At 42.4% G+C, this 13,188-nt stretch overlaps 1 protein-coding gene across 4 annotated transcripts in view; it reads left to right on the forward strand.

Annotated features, from left to right (window-relative positions):
• mpp3a (MAGUK p55 scaffold protein 3a) overlaps positions 1-13,188 on the forward strand; it is an 84,172-nt gene that overhangs the window by 30,411 nt on the left and 40,573 nt on the right. For all 4 annotated transcript variants that reach the window (XM_059003150.1, XM_034057372.3, XM_034057374.3 and 1 more), the window contains one exon: positions 1,975-2,083. In XM_059003150.1, the coding sequence (XP_058859133.1) occupies positions 2,047-2,083 (37 nt within the window). In that variant the 5' untranslated portion in view covers positions 1,975-2,046. The remainder of the gene's footprint in view (positions 1-1,974; positions 2,084-13,188) is intronic.

Below are 13,188 nucleotides of genomic sequence, written 5' to 3' on the forward strand. Positions count from 1 at the left end.
TGTGCTGTGTCCTGTTTTGTGTTCAACCCTTTTTATTTTCTGTTCTGTTTATTTATTAAATGCTGAGCGAGACCATTCGCGCAGCTCCACCAAACTCCACCTCTCTCTTGTTGTTTTATTTCCTGGCTCTGGTCTGACGCCATCCACTCTGGCCGTCTTTGTGACACTTCCCCACATTGTGTAGATGAAGACATTTTTGAGTCAACATAAACTCCTTGGTCTTTTTCATAGATTCCTTCTTCAATTTCAGTATCTCCCATATGATATTTATAATGCACATTTGTATTGCCTGCATGCAGTACCTTACAGTTTTCTCTGTTAAATGTCATTTGCCATGTGTCTGCCCAGTTCTGAATGCTATCTAGATAATTTTGAATGACCTTTGCTGTTGCAACAGTGTTTGCCACTCCTCCTATTTTTTGTGTCGTCTGCAAATTTAACAAGTTTGCTTACTATACCAGAATCTAAGTCATTAATGTAGATTAGGAATAGCAGAGGACCTAATACTTATCCCTGTGGTACACCACTGGTTACCTCGCTCCATTTTGAGGTTTCTCCTCTAATCAGTACTTTCTGTTTTTTCTTTGAATCCCTACTGTGTTCAGTTTGAGAATTAATCTTTTATGCAGGACTTTGTCAAAAGCTTTCTGGAAATTTAAATAAACCATGTCATATGCTTTGCAATTATCCATTGTCGATGTTGCATCCTGAAAATAAAATCAAGCAGGTTAGTTAGACACGATCTCCCGTTCCTAAAACCATGCTGACTGTCTCGCAGGATACTATTACATGGAAGGTGTCTGGCACAGAACTCTATAATCCTACGCCTCCGTCGGTTTTCAGTTATGGTGATCTGCATAGCTGGGTTGGACAGTTTCATTATATACCTCAGGGTTAATGATTTTCTTTTTCCTTGAATTAATAAGTTGTGTGGAATTAGTTGATATATTATTTACTACTAAAGATATGCTACTAATGGACATTTGAAAAACGATTTTGGTAAGAGCAGTAAAACATATTAAACAACCAGGCACGAGGCATTTACAAATCACATCTTTACTCCATGAGCTTAACACTATGCTTTAAAGTTTCACTCAAACAAGATGTCACCTGACAACCATGAATTTCAAAGGTGAGATTCTCTTCTGTACCTGTTCTCTGTGCACCACATTTTCAAATGCTGGGGACAAAGTAGAATATACAGATCAGTACTAAACAGTACATTTCTAATAAGATAGTGGTTGATAGATGAAATGGTAGCTGTATTAGTCCAGCAATGATAAACAAAGAGAAGGAGATGCGATACCTTTTATTAGACTAACTAAACTATTGTTTAGTTAGTCCAATAAGGCGATCACATTTCATTTTCTTTGTCTAAGATAGTGGAAATCCTTTAAGCAACTAATGTATGTCAAAGAAAACATTAAAAGGAAGGCTGGTGTATGAGTTTCACTTAAAACTGGACATTAGGGCATCCGGGTTTGTTAATTGCTGCCACAAATGCCAATTCCCGGACAGTCCGTGTCAAACCCGGACAGGTGGCAACCCTAACTACAGTACATTGCTATATTGTTTTTATTACCTACCTCTCAATTCCATCTTTAAACCAGGACATTTTTTGTTAGTTAGAGGTTTGATGGAAGTTATCAGCAAGGTACGCTTCCAAAAAGATTTCTTTGGAACGAGACATTTTAGCAGGCATGCTAAGTCCTGCCTACAATTCAGTATCTCCTTGCACAGTTTTACACTGCCGCAAAATTCCAGTCTAGGAGCTTATGAGGCGTAACAAACTGCACTGCATAACACCAAAAGTCTTTAACTGAATGCAGTAAATCCTGTTCCATTCAAGTGATAGCATGATAATGATTACAGTGCTCATATAATAAAATATATTAGTAAACAGTTGAGGCATGCCTCTAGAAACCCGACACTTGGAAACATTACAGTACTATATAATTTTTTTTCTTTTTACAGACGTCGTCTTGGAAACCGAAAGCAAGAATCCAGACAGCACATTGTTCTTAGTGGTCTCACCCAAGCAAATCAATGAAAGAAGCCATGCCTGTCCTGTCAGCCGGCACAGGTAAGAAAACTTCTATATTTAAATAAAAATACAAGAATGTTTGTGTCTCTTCATGTAGCCGTAAACCTCTCTGTTTCCAGCTCCTTGGTCATCACCCTAATGGAGCTTTGGTTCTCTTTTTATAGGATGTGGCTGTTCCCAATTAACACCAATTATTCTATTTGTGAACAGCCACATTCTCACATGTTTTTGCAAGGGATAGGAATTAACTCCATCCCTGCCAACCACCACCAAAACACACACAAACACCCACACTATTTACAGGCAGGGCTCTTGCTCTGCCACATGGCCTCTTTACTGAAATTCCACCTTGCTCAAGGTCACCCCACTGGTAAAATATCCTGGTGACTTTAAAAATGCCAAAGACACCTAAGTTCAGAAACATTATGATATTATGATCAATGACACATATAAAAGAGAATAAACATATACATTACATATCATGTAAATTGTAATTCCTTTTAAGTGCTTTAGAGACTTTGAATTAGGTAGTGTTCACACTGGGTAAGTTTAGAGGGTTTGGTCAGCACTTGGTACGGTACGTTTGATGTGAAGTGTGATCAAGAAAGTCCACTAGGGAAACAAACCGTACCGAATCCACCTGAAGAGGTGGTCTCAGTCCGCTTGCTAAACCACAATGTAAACAACTGCTGGACTCAGACCTTTTGACCATAGGAAGCATACTATACTAGGTAACAATACTTGGAAGTAAACATTTTGAACATAGTTTAATTCATATTTTGAGGAAACAAGTAAAGCAAAAACAGCCTTCATTTTTTGTCCAGGTCGGAAACAGTAAAACTGTAAAGTCGTCCCTGTTTTGCGATTGTATCACCTTGTTTTTAGTATAAAACTGCATCAGTGTGCAAAGCAAGATAATAGCAGAGTAATTTATTAGGTTGTGTTATCATTCTCAAAAGTAAAATAAACTATTATTTGTTTAATCATTCTGATTATATGTTTATCATGTTTAAATGGTAATAGTAGCTGATCTGTTTTTTTAATCTGGCTTTTTGTACATTTAACTTGTTTTGAGATGACAATATAAAGAAAATAATGAGTTGTTATCATCTGCAATAAATACACCCGCTGTTTAATTTTTAAACTGTTATTGTTATTATATACTGTTATTTTAATGGCTTCGGAGTTGGTACGGCGTCAGTGAATTGAAGAAAATAAAATGTCCCAGTGTTTCACTCTGCAAATCTGGTAACCCTAATTACATGGACAGTGCAAGAAACTAAAGCTCTGATATAAATTTGGTCAGACACCAAAATCCAAGTCGAACAACTGGACAAAACTCACAAAAATAGTAAAATATATTCAGTGTTTTCTCAAAATAATGCCTACAGTAGGAGAGCAGTGCAGCGTTGCGTAACTGAATACTGCACTATTCTCCTACTGCACATCATTTAACAAATGTATTAATTAAATTAGCGAAGTGCTCCCCCATCCCCCTGCTTTCTTCAACAGCAATATGTAAGAATCTAAACATGCTATTAAAAACTGGAGCAATACTTCAATAGCTGCCATCTTTCAAGATACCTTGCAGGATATTGTAAACATCCAGTTCACAGACCATATAAATGAACCGAGTGCACTTGCAAACTGCATTGTGAATATATAAACGAACCAAAAAAGGACAAAACATCCAAACGAACTTGGTCCCTTTGCTCACAGATAAGTGTGAACAGCAAGCACATTGATACATTGTTTCAAATGAAATGAACCAGACCGGGTCTGTTTGAAACACAACCAGTGTGAATGCAGCCTTATATTACTTAAGGCTGCCACACACCAGACGCAATGCAATTTTTTAATTGCCGATGAGATATTTCGCAGTGACATGACCATACACACCAGAAGCGACACAGAGGTGATGCGACAGGTTTGAAAACTGTCAGCTCTATACAACTGTTAAAAATTGCTATTGACAAAACTAAGATCAAGAATGGTATGTATTCGTCTACATCAGCGTTTCCCAAACTATTTTGGCTCCTATATAATACACAAGTATAAATAGAAAACATACCATTTTTTTCTCAGTGACTTGGATGGACTTGCTTCTCTCTGCAAAGTTTTTCCATACGAGGCTGCAGTTTTCGCTACTCTTGGTTCTCGTTCGATGTTCAGCTGCGACCAGTATTTTGTCTTGATGCTGGCAACTGCAGCGAAACCAATTTCACACAAATAAGACGTAGCAAATTGAAGAAGTATGAGCATAGCCTTTATGCTTAAAAGTGGATACTCTTCTTCTATACTTGACCAAACTTCAGGCAGGGTCTTGGTCAGAGACTGCAGTTATAAAAGTCGAATCCAAAGTCATGTCTATGTACTGTTCTTCTTCAAGAGTATTAACATCATCATCAGGAGTCCTTGTGCTGAATGAGTTTCTAATCCAGTCATATTTTCCCATGTCGGTGTCTGAAAAGCATTTCTGAAAGTGAGTTCTCAATGATAAAAGTTTTTTTTTTTTATTTCTCCAAAATTGGGAACATGTCCATGTTTTCCTTTTCTAGTCTGCTGCTCAAAAATGCATATCATAACTTTTCCATGTGATAGCCATTGAGAGTCACAATAAAACAACAGCATCTGGAGCTTCCCTTCTTATCAAAGCCTGAAGACCTTCATGTTTGCCAGCCATAGCCTTTGCCCCATTGTACATATTCCAACACAGTCCTGCCATTTCAAACCAGCCTGTTGCATAAAAGTGTTGATCATTTTGAAAAACTGTTTGGCTGTTGCTCTGTTTGATATAGGTTTACAAAAAAAGTCCTCATTCACTGTTGTTTTATTTGAGTATCGCACGTAAGTAATCAGATGACAGTCTTTGTTGCTATCAGTGGCTTCATCCACTTCAATAGCAAAGCGATTGTTCCAAAGCTTTTCAATTAGTTGCTCTTCTAAGTCTTCTTACGTCGAGCTATTGTGTTGTTAGATATAGGAACACTTTATCTAACAACAGCACTTTCTTCACCAAGCATAGTTGACACAATGTCAATGGCAGCAGGAAGGATTAATTCTTCAGCAATGGTGTGAGGTTTTTTACACTACTCTGTGTGCAACCTGATATGATGCTAATATAGGGCCTTTGCAGGGATGGAAGTAGTTTTGATTGAACAATTTTGTTGACCACGATATTCATTCAGTTTTCTAATGAAGAATTCGCAAGGTTTTCCCACAAGATCTCTATGGTTAGTCTCTAAATGTCGTCTCAGTTTATTTGGTTTTAAACTATCAGCTGCAAGTATATTTAAGCACACTACACACTGTGGTCTTTCTTCGCCACCTACCATGGTGCTTGTAAAGACAAATGAAAGATATTCATCGTATTTCCTGGATTTAGGTTTGGAAGTCGTTTCCTCCGTTCCACTTGTTGATGGTATTTCGGAATCTGTTTTTCATTTCACTCCTGTTAAAAATGTATCCATTGTTGAAATATTTTTTTTAAAAAAATAAGAAAGAAACACAGTCTGCAGGAATATACTTCGACTTGGTACTGAAACGCTGCACTCTGACTGCTGATGTTACACCAGCCCGTGCCAGAATCTTCTTCTTGAGTCTTTCGTAGTCGTTGGCCATGGTGTCCAGGTCATAATAAGCCTTCTGTGCATCCCCAATCAGGAACGGTGCAACGATGCCAGCCCACTGAGCTCTAGGCCAGGATTCTCGGGTGGCTACCCATTCAAATGCCAGCAAGTAGGCCTTGACATCGTCTCCTGTGGTCATCTTTTGGAGGAGATAGCTGGCCCTCATGTGGCTAACAAGTGGTAGGGCTGCTTCAGCTATCGCCTTTCTTGCTGACCTTGGGAAATCTGTGTCATCAACAGCTGATTTGTTTCCCGCTGCACAGCCGTCTGTTCTTGCTGGGCACTTTAACTCTGAACCACCAGGGGGGGCTCTAATCCCACTCTGACATCACGTTGTGATGGGGAGCCCATGCTGGCATTATAATTTAAACTACTGGAGCCTTGCAGTTGATGTTCCAAGCAATACATGTTTTATTTTTTTTCCACAGGGTAATGATATCTTGACAAATACCAAAAAATAAAACAAAGCAAACAAAAATCCTAACTCCGTTTCTGAGTACTACCTTCACTAACTCCTTTTCCCTAAAGTCAGGACGGCTAAGCCGTTTCCCTGGAACGCAGTGTTTGTTATGCACCACACACTGAATCGCCTTTGTCCAAGCCCTCCTCCCCACACTTGACCCAGACTTGATGTTATATTTGTTTTTCTTTTCTTTTTCTCTCTACTTATTCTCTTCTCTTTTTCTTGCTTCCAAAGCTCTCACAACCCACACTAGGGTATCAGTCAGGACCTTTTTTATCCCAGTGTAGAGAACTGGTTAATAAGTTACCATCACGTAATTCACCTATAAATCATTAATTAATTATTCAATCCAGTCTCCCTGCTAGTGTGACTGTGAAAACCAGAGACCTCTACTGGTCAGAATCTAGCACTTCAGGAAATAATGCCCTTATAATTGTGATGACCTTTGTCATAAAGCTCTGGGTATTTTTTCAGCGGCAAGTATTATTGTTTCCTCCATCATTTTGGATACTGCTTCACCCTGGTGGACCACATACATTGAAGCTGTTCTATGATTACTCAATGCCCTAGTTTGTAACGATCACTCTGCACAACTGAGAAGCAGTTGCACTGTCCTCCCTAAGGAGAAACTACTGGCCCTATTCCTATAGCTAAATAAGTCAGCAAGAGTGACAGACAGCAAAAGCAGGGACGTCAGAGGTGCCAATTTCACGAACAATCAGTTTATTATTGTGAACAATAATGTCAACAAATGAAAAAATGAACAAATGAATGAAATGAATAATGATAAGAAAGTAATTCAAATAATTGCAGGTAACAGGTAAGACATAAGATGGTACAGATAAATATGTAGGGACAAACAGAAGGCTAAACAGATTCACAAAGTAGAAATGAATGGTGTCCGGAGGGTCTCCAATAAACCCACACTCACAAACACAACACACACAGATAAAGACCAAGGATAAATAAATAGATACAGACGAGAAACAGTGACTTGTGGAAACAATTACATTTAACAGTCTCTATGGCAATGGTGGGAGAATGACAGGTAGGCCCAACAAGTCCAGTAATAGTAGGGTAATTGAAATCCATACAAAGTAACAAAATAACAAAAATACAGGAAACAAAGTATCAAATTAAAGTAGAAAAAATCCAAACAAAAAAGAAATGATCTCACCCACAAATAAGGCAGTCCAGCAAAGTGTCCCGAAATGATGGTGATTGTAGAAGGTTGAAAACATTGAGTACGTTGAAATTGTTGAGACTGTCCAGTAGTGTTGAGTTGAATGGTGAACAGTTGTTTGGAAAAAATCAGGAGGATCAGGAAAAAATGGAGGCTGTCACACATAAAACAACAAACACTAAACAGACCTAGAAAAACAGCTAAACTTAAACAAGTAACAGTGAAAACAAAAAGAGCAGCTTAGACAAAGCGCAGTGACAAAAGAAAATAAACGGATGCACTGGAATTATCTAAGGATGGTAATGGATTCACTGAAATTTAAGTAAAGAAAATGCTGTAGTTTAATGGATTCCTCTGAGAAAGGGAGTCTCCCTCAGGCCTGATTAGCCAGCTTTAATACAAGTGCTGGCTACTAAGGAGCTCTGAGATTGGAGGGGTGGAAATCTGAATGAGCCAATGGGGAGAGAGGATGAATAGAGGGTGGTTACAAGGAACTATGGGAAATGAAGTTTTGACCTGGCCAGGCTACTGACCCTAATTAAAGGGACAGGTGGGTGAGACTTACACCCACATTATGTAGCATGGGAATTGCTACATATTCCCCCCCCCCACACTGGAGGTGCAAGGGACGAACGCCATAGTAGCGTTTTAAATTAACAATATTGACGGTATCCTCTTTGACATAATCTGGCTCCCCCCACTTGACTTTGTAGTTGTTGGGTCCAAGTCTCTTGGTTACAAGAGCTGGCCCAAACCATTTAGGGACAAGTTTTGCGGAAAACTTTCCGGAGGCATCAGATAAGGGGTGAGATCTTATCCAGACTAACTCACCTTCTTCATACTGACAGTGTGCTCTCCGGGCATTGTAATTCCGAGCTTGCCGTTTCTGAGCTTTGGCAACGTGATCCCTCACCTCTTCGGCAATCTGCTGCTGGCGATCTAGCAGTTGGTAGGGATCGGTGGATGGAGCAGGAGCAACAGCGATTAATCGGTCCAATGGGCCTCTGATGGTCCTTCCGAGCGCTAGTACTGCAGGAGAGAAGCCAGTGGTTTCATGTTTGGCTGTGTTGAGGGCGAAACGAAACTCAGGTAGCCACTGATCCCACAGCTGATGGTTTTTCCCAACAAAAGATGCAACCATGGTCTTTAAGGTGCGGTTCACGCGTTCTGTCAGGTTGGTCTGTGGGTGGTAGCTGGTGGTGAGTTTTTGTACTACTCCCCAGGTCTTGCACACCTCTGCGAGTAGCTGGCTCGTGAACTGAGGTCCACGGTCTGAAAGAATGTGTTGCGGTGTTCCCCATCGAGTGAATATTTCCTGCGTCAAAATGTTCACAATTTTGGTGGTCTTACTGTCCCGCAATGGAAACAGCTCAACCCACTTTGTGAAGTAATCAACAATGACCAGGATGTAAGTGTTACCTTTTTTACTTCTTGGGAAAGGTCCCATTAGGTCCAGACCCAGCATCTCTCCGGGCTCCTTCACAGTAGTGGACTGGAGTTGACCTGCAGGTTTGGTGTTGGACGGTTTGTACTTCTGGCAGGTTTGACACTCCTTTATGTGGTGCCATGTATCTTTACGGATGGAGGGCCACCATGCAACCTCCAACATGCGCAACAAAGTCTTCATCCTGCCCAGGTGACCTCCCAAAGGGTTGTCATGGTAGTGGTGGAGGAAGGAATCCGTCAGCTGTTCCGGAATTACCAGCTGGTATCGGAATCCTTGTTTAGGAATGGGCACCCGGCGATACACAAGTCCCTGCTGTTGGATGAAGGAGATGCGGTTATCATTGGCAGTATTGGAAGCAATGTCATTGATGATGTCAGAGATAGCTGGGTCTTTGGACTGAGCGGCCGCAATCTGGTCCATGGTGGTGGGAAGATCCATGCTACTCGCAGGGGCATTGCTAGCACACACTGACGCAGAAGGAGTTGAAGGTGGTACAAGTGGAGCTCTAGAGAGTGCATCAGGTACAAGATTCAGACTACCTTTCCTGTAAATAACGGTAAAAGTGAATTGTTGTAGGCGAAGAGTCCAGCGGGTCAGTCTGGAAGAGGTTTTTGGGTTGTTGAATGCCCAGGAGAGTGCAGCGTGGTCAGTGACAACCTCAAACTCCATCCCCTCCAGATAATGCCGCCATTTTTCAACTGCCCACACGACAGCGAGACACTCCTTTTCAGATGTGGAGTAGTTTTTTTCGGCAGAGCTCAGTAATTTGGAGGCGTAGGCTATTACCTTCTCATCATCTCCTTCTAGCTGAGTCAGAACCGCTCCAAGTCCTACATCGCTGGCATCAGTAAAGACTCGGAACGTCTTGTAGATGTCCGGGTGAGCGAGGACTGGAGGACTGATCAAAGCTTCTTGGAGGAGTTTGAAACTCTTCTGGCACTCTCCTGTCCATTTCCAGGGGACATCTTTCTTTTTCAAGTTGTTAAGTGGGGCAGCAATATCCGCAAACCTGGGGATGTACTTGTGGTACCACCCTGCCAAACCTAGGAACCGTTGAACCTCCTTCAAGTTGGTAGGAATGGGATATTCCTGGATGGCTTGGAGCTTGTGGGGATCAGCAGCTACACCCTCACCTGAAACCACATGACCAAGGAAATGGAGAGTGTGTTTAAAGAAGTGGCATTTTTTGAGATTGAGAGTAAGACGGGCCAGATGAAGTTTGTGGAAGACAGCTTCGAGGTCTTGAAGATGCTGTGCGGAGTTTGGTGAATAGACAATGATGTCATCTATGTAGACGAAACAGATCTTCCCTCGGAGGTCTCCTAACACTCTCTCCATCAGCCGTTGAAAAGTGGCTGCAGCATTTTTTAACCCAAATGGCATTACATTAAATTGATAAAAACCAAAGGGTGTGGTAAACGCAGTCTTCGCTCTACTTGCTGAGTCCATCGCCACTTGCCAGTAACCCGAGCGTAGATCAAGGGAACTGAATACCGCAGCACCACTCAGGGACTCCAGGATGTCATGAATGAGGGGCATGGGATATGCATCAAAGACAGTCTTTGCATTCAGCTTTCTGTAGTCCACACAGAACCTGTAACCACCATCTTTCTTCTCTGTGAGCACCACTGGAGAGGACCATGGGGAGTTAGATGGTTCTATAACTCCGTCCAGCAGCATGTCTTGGACATGTTCCTTGATCAAAGCCTTCTTCAGTGGAGACGCTCTATACAGTCGACCCCGAACAGGGACTTCGTCCTCAGTGGAGATGGAGTGACGGGTGACTGTTGTCATTCCCAACTTATCAGTGCAGACTGAAGACCACTTTTGCTGGAGGTTCTGGAGTTGTTGCTCGACAGGAGATGGTTCCGCTGAGGTGATGGTCATGGTCACCTTCGCCGGTTGGCATGGTTTTGGATCAGAGGTGGTAGGTGGCTGGCAAGATGTATGGAAGTAGAGGCTGACACTCAATAAGGACCTGTCCCAGGAAGCTTCCCCCTCATACCGTGGCAAAAAAGGATGGTAGGAGAAATCCTTCTGATGTTTGACACCATACTGCCTATTGACAATGTCAATCTGGGTATGAGTTTTCTCCAAGAAATCCAAGCCTAGAACAAGGGGAAACGTCAGGTGATGATCCTGTAGGACATATGTGCCTAGAAACCAGATCTCTCCGTGGAGAAGGTAAGTGAGGCGAACTTGACCTTTGGCCTGGTGTGACTGTCCATCTGCCAGCATGAAATACTGATCCTGTGCAGACTCCAGCTCTTCCCCTGGATGAGCTATCTTCCTCCAGAGACTCTCTCTCATCAGAGTGAAGGTGCTCCCAGTGTCCAGGACTGCAGGCCCTTGGAGCCCTCGAACGCCCACATTCACGATCAGCAGAGTCAGGCTTGCAGCAGGAACTACATTTTTCTTCTCCTGGCTTCTAACCATGCTGACCTCTGCCGGCTTCTTCGTAGCTCCTTTCTGGCTCCTCTTGTCCTGAACGGCTTTGCTGGAGTTTGACTTGACCCAGTATTCCCGCTGAGCAGCGTTGTCTCTCTCCACCTGGGTCCCGATGCGCACCAGTTCTGCCACTGTCTTCACTGTTCCCCTAAGGGAGCTTGCCAGTTTGGGATTACAGCTGTTTAGAATCCGTCGAACCACTTCAGACTCCTCCAAGTCTGGCTTCCAGCGCAGACATAGGGCACGGTAGTCATAGGCGAAGTCAAGGATTCGCTCGTCAGGCAGCTGGACTCTGGAGCGGAGTCGGTCTTCCACTTCGGTCTGGAAGTCAGACGGCAGAAAGGCTTGACGGAAGACAGTCTTGAACTGTTCCCAGGAGTGGATTCCCTTGCGCTCTGCAACCCACCAGCTCTTTGCTGAGCCTTTCAGCACACTGGACATGGTTGCCAGGATCTGATTTGGTGTCATGGGTCGTAGCGCTAGGAATTCATCACATTTGTCCAGGAAGTCAATGGCATCGCTGCTGGCCTCCCTGCCAAACTCTGGGAAGTTGATTTTAATGGGCAGCTTTGCTTGGGAAAGACTTCCTTCAGTTCTGGAGCCATGGTAATCAGCAGACCCACCGTCAAAGGAGAATTGTTGTGGCGCAGACTGCTTTCTAGAGGAGAAAGACGGCAACGAAAGTGGTAGACGAGGGGTGCTGGTCTTTTTGAAGAGTTTCTTCAGCTCTTCTCCCCACAGCACATCGCGGCGTTTCAGGCACTTCACCACTTCCAGATCCATTTCGTCAAGGGCCTCTTGCCTTCGATTCTCCATATCTGCGAAGCGTCCTTCGATGTAACCTCGCAGGACCTGTTCACGATTAATGCTGCTCTCCTGTAACTCGGACAGCTGTGTTTCCAGTTGCTCAACACGGTCAGTGAGATGGGAACAGTACTCAGTCAATTGCCCTATCACAACACTGTCAGTAAGGTTCCCTTCATCATCATCGCCTCCAGAAAGATCTGCCCCTTCCTGGGTAATGTACAGGTCACTAATGCGGGTGGTTCTCTCTGTGATAGGCTCTCTGATAGTCACATGGGGTCTATCTCCAATCTCAGAGAAGTTTAGCGAAGTCAAGGTCTGATTTTCCATTTCTGACATTAAGTTCCCAACAATTTAAACTGATGAATTTAGATTTGAATTTAATGACACAAAGGGTCCCCGTACGGGCCACCAATTCTGTAACGATCACTCTGCACAACTGAGAAGCAGTTGCACTGTCCTCCCTAAGGAGAAACTACTGGCCCTATTCCTATAGCTAAATAAGTCAGCAAGAGTGACAGACAGCAAAAGCAGGGACGTCAGAGGTGCCAATTTCACGAACAATCAGTTTATTATTGTGAACAATAATGTCAACAAATGAAAAAATGAACAAATGAATGAAATGAATAATGATAAGAAAGTAATTCAAATAATTGCAGATAACAGGTAAGACATAAGATGGTACAGATAAATATGTAGGGACAAACAGAAGGCTAAACAGATTCACAAAGTAGAAATGAATGGTGTCCGGAGGGTCTCCAATAAACCCACACTCACAAACACAACACACACAGATAAAGACCAAGGATAAATAAATAGATACAGACGAGAAACAGTGACTTGTGGAAACAATTACATTTAACAGTCTCTATGGCAATGGTGGGAGAATGACAGGTAGGCCCAACAAGTCCAGTAATAGTAGGGTAATTGAAATCCATACAAAGTAACAAAATAACAAAAATACAGGAAACAAAGTATCAAATTAAAGTAGAAAAAATCCAAACAAAAAAGAAATGATCTCACCCACAAATAAGGCAGTCCAGCAAAGTGTCCCGAAATGATGGTGATTGTAGAAGGTTGAAAACATTGAGTACGTTGAAATTGTTGAGACTGTCCAGTAGTGTTGAGTTGAATGGTGAACAGTTGTTTGGAAAAAATCAGGAGGATCAG

Source organism: Acipenser ruthenus, chromosome 28 (genome assembly GCF_902713425.1).
Source record: "Acipenser ruthenus chromosome 28, fAciRut3.2 maternal haplotype, whole genome shotgun sequence".
In the NCBI taxonomy this organism is placed as follows: Eukaryota; Metazoa; Chordata; class Actinopteri; order Acipenseriformes; family Acipenseridae; genus Acipenser; species Acipenser ruthenus.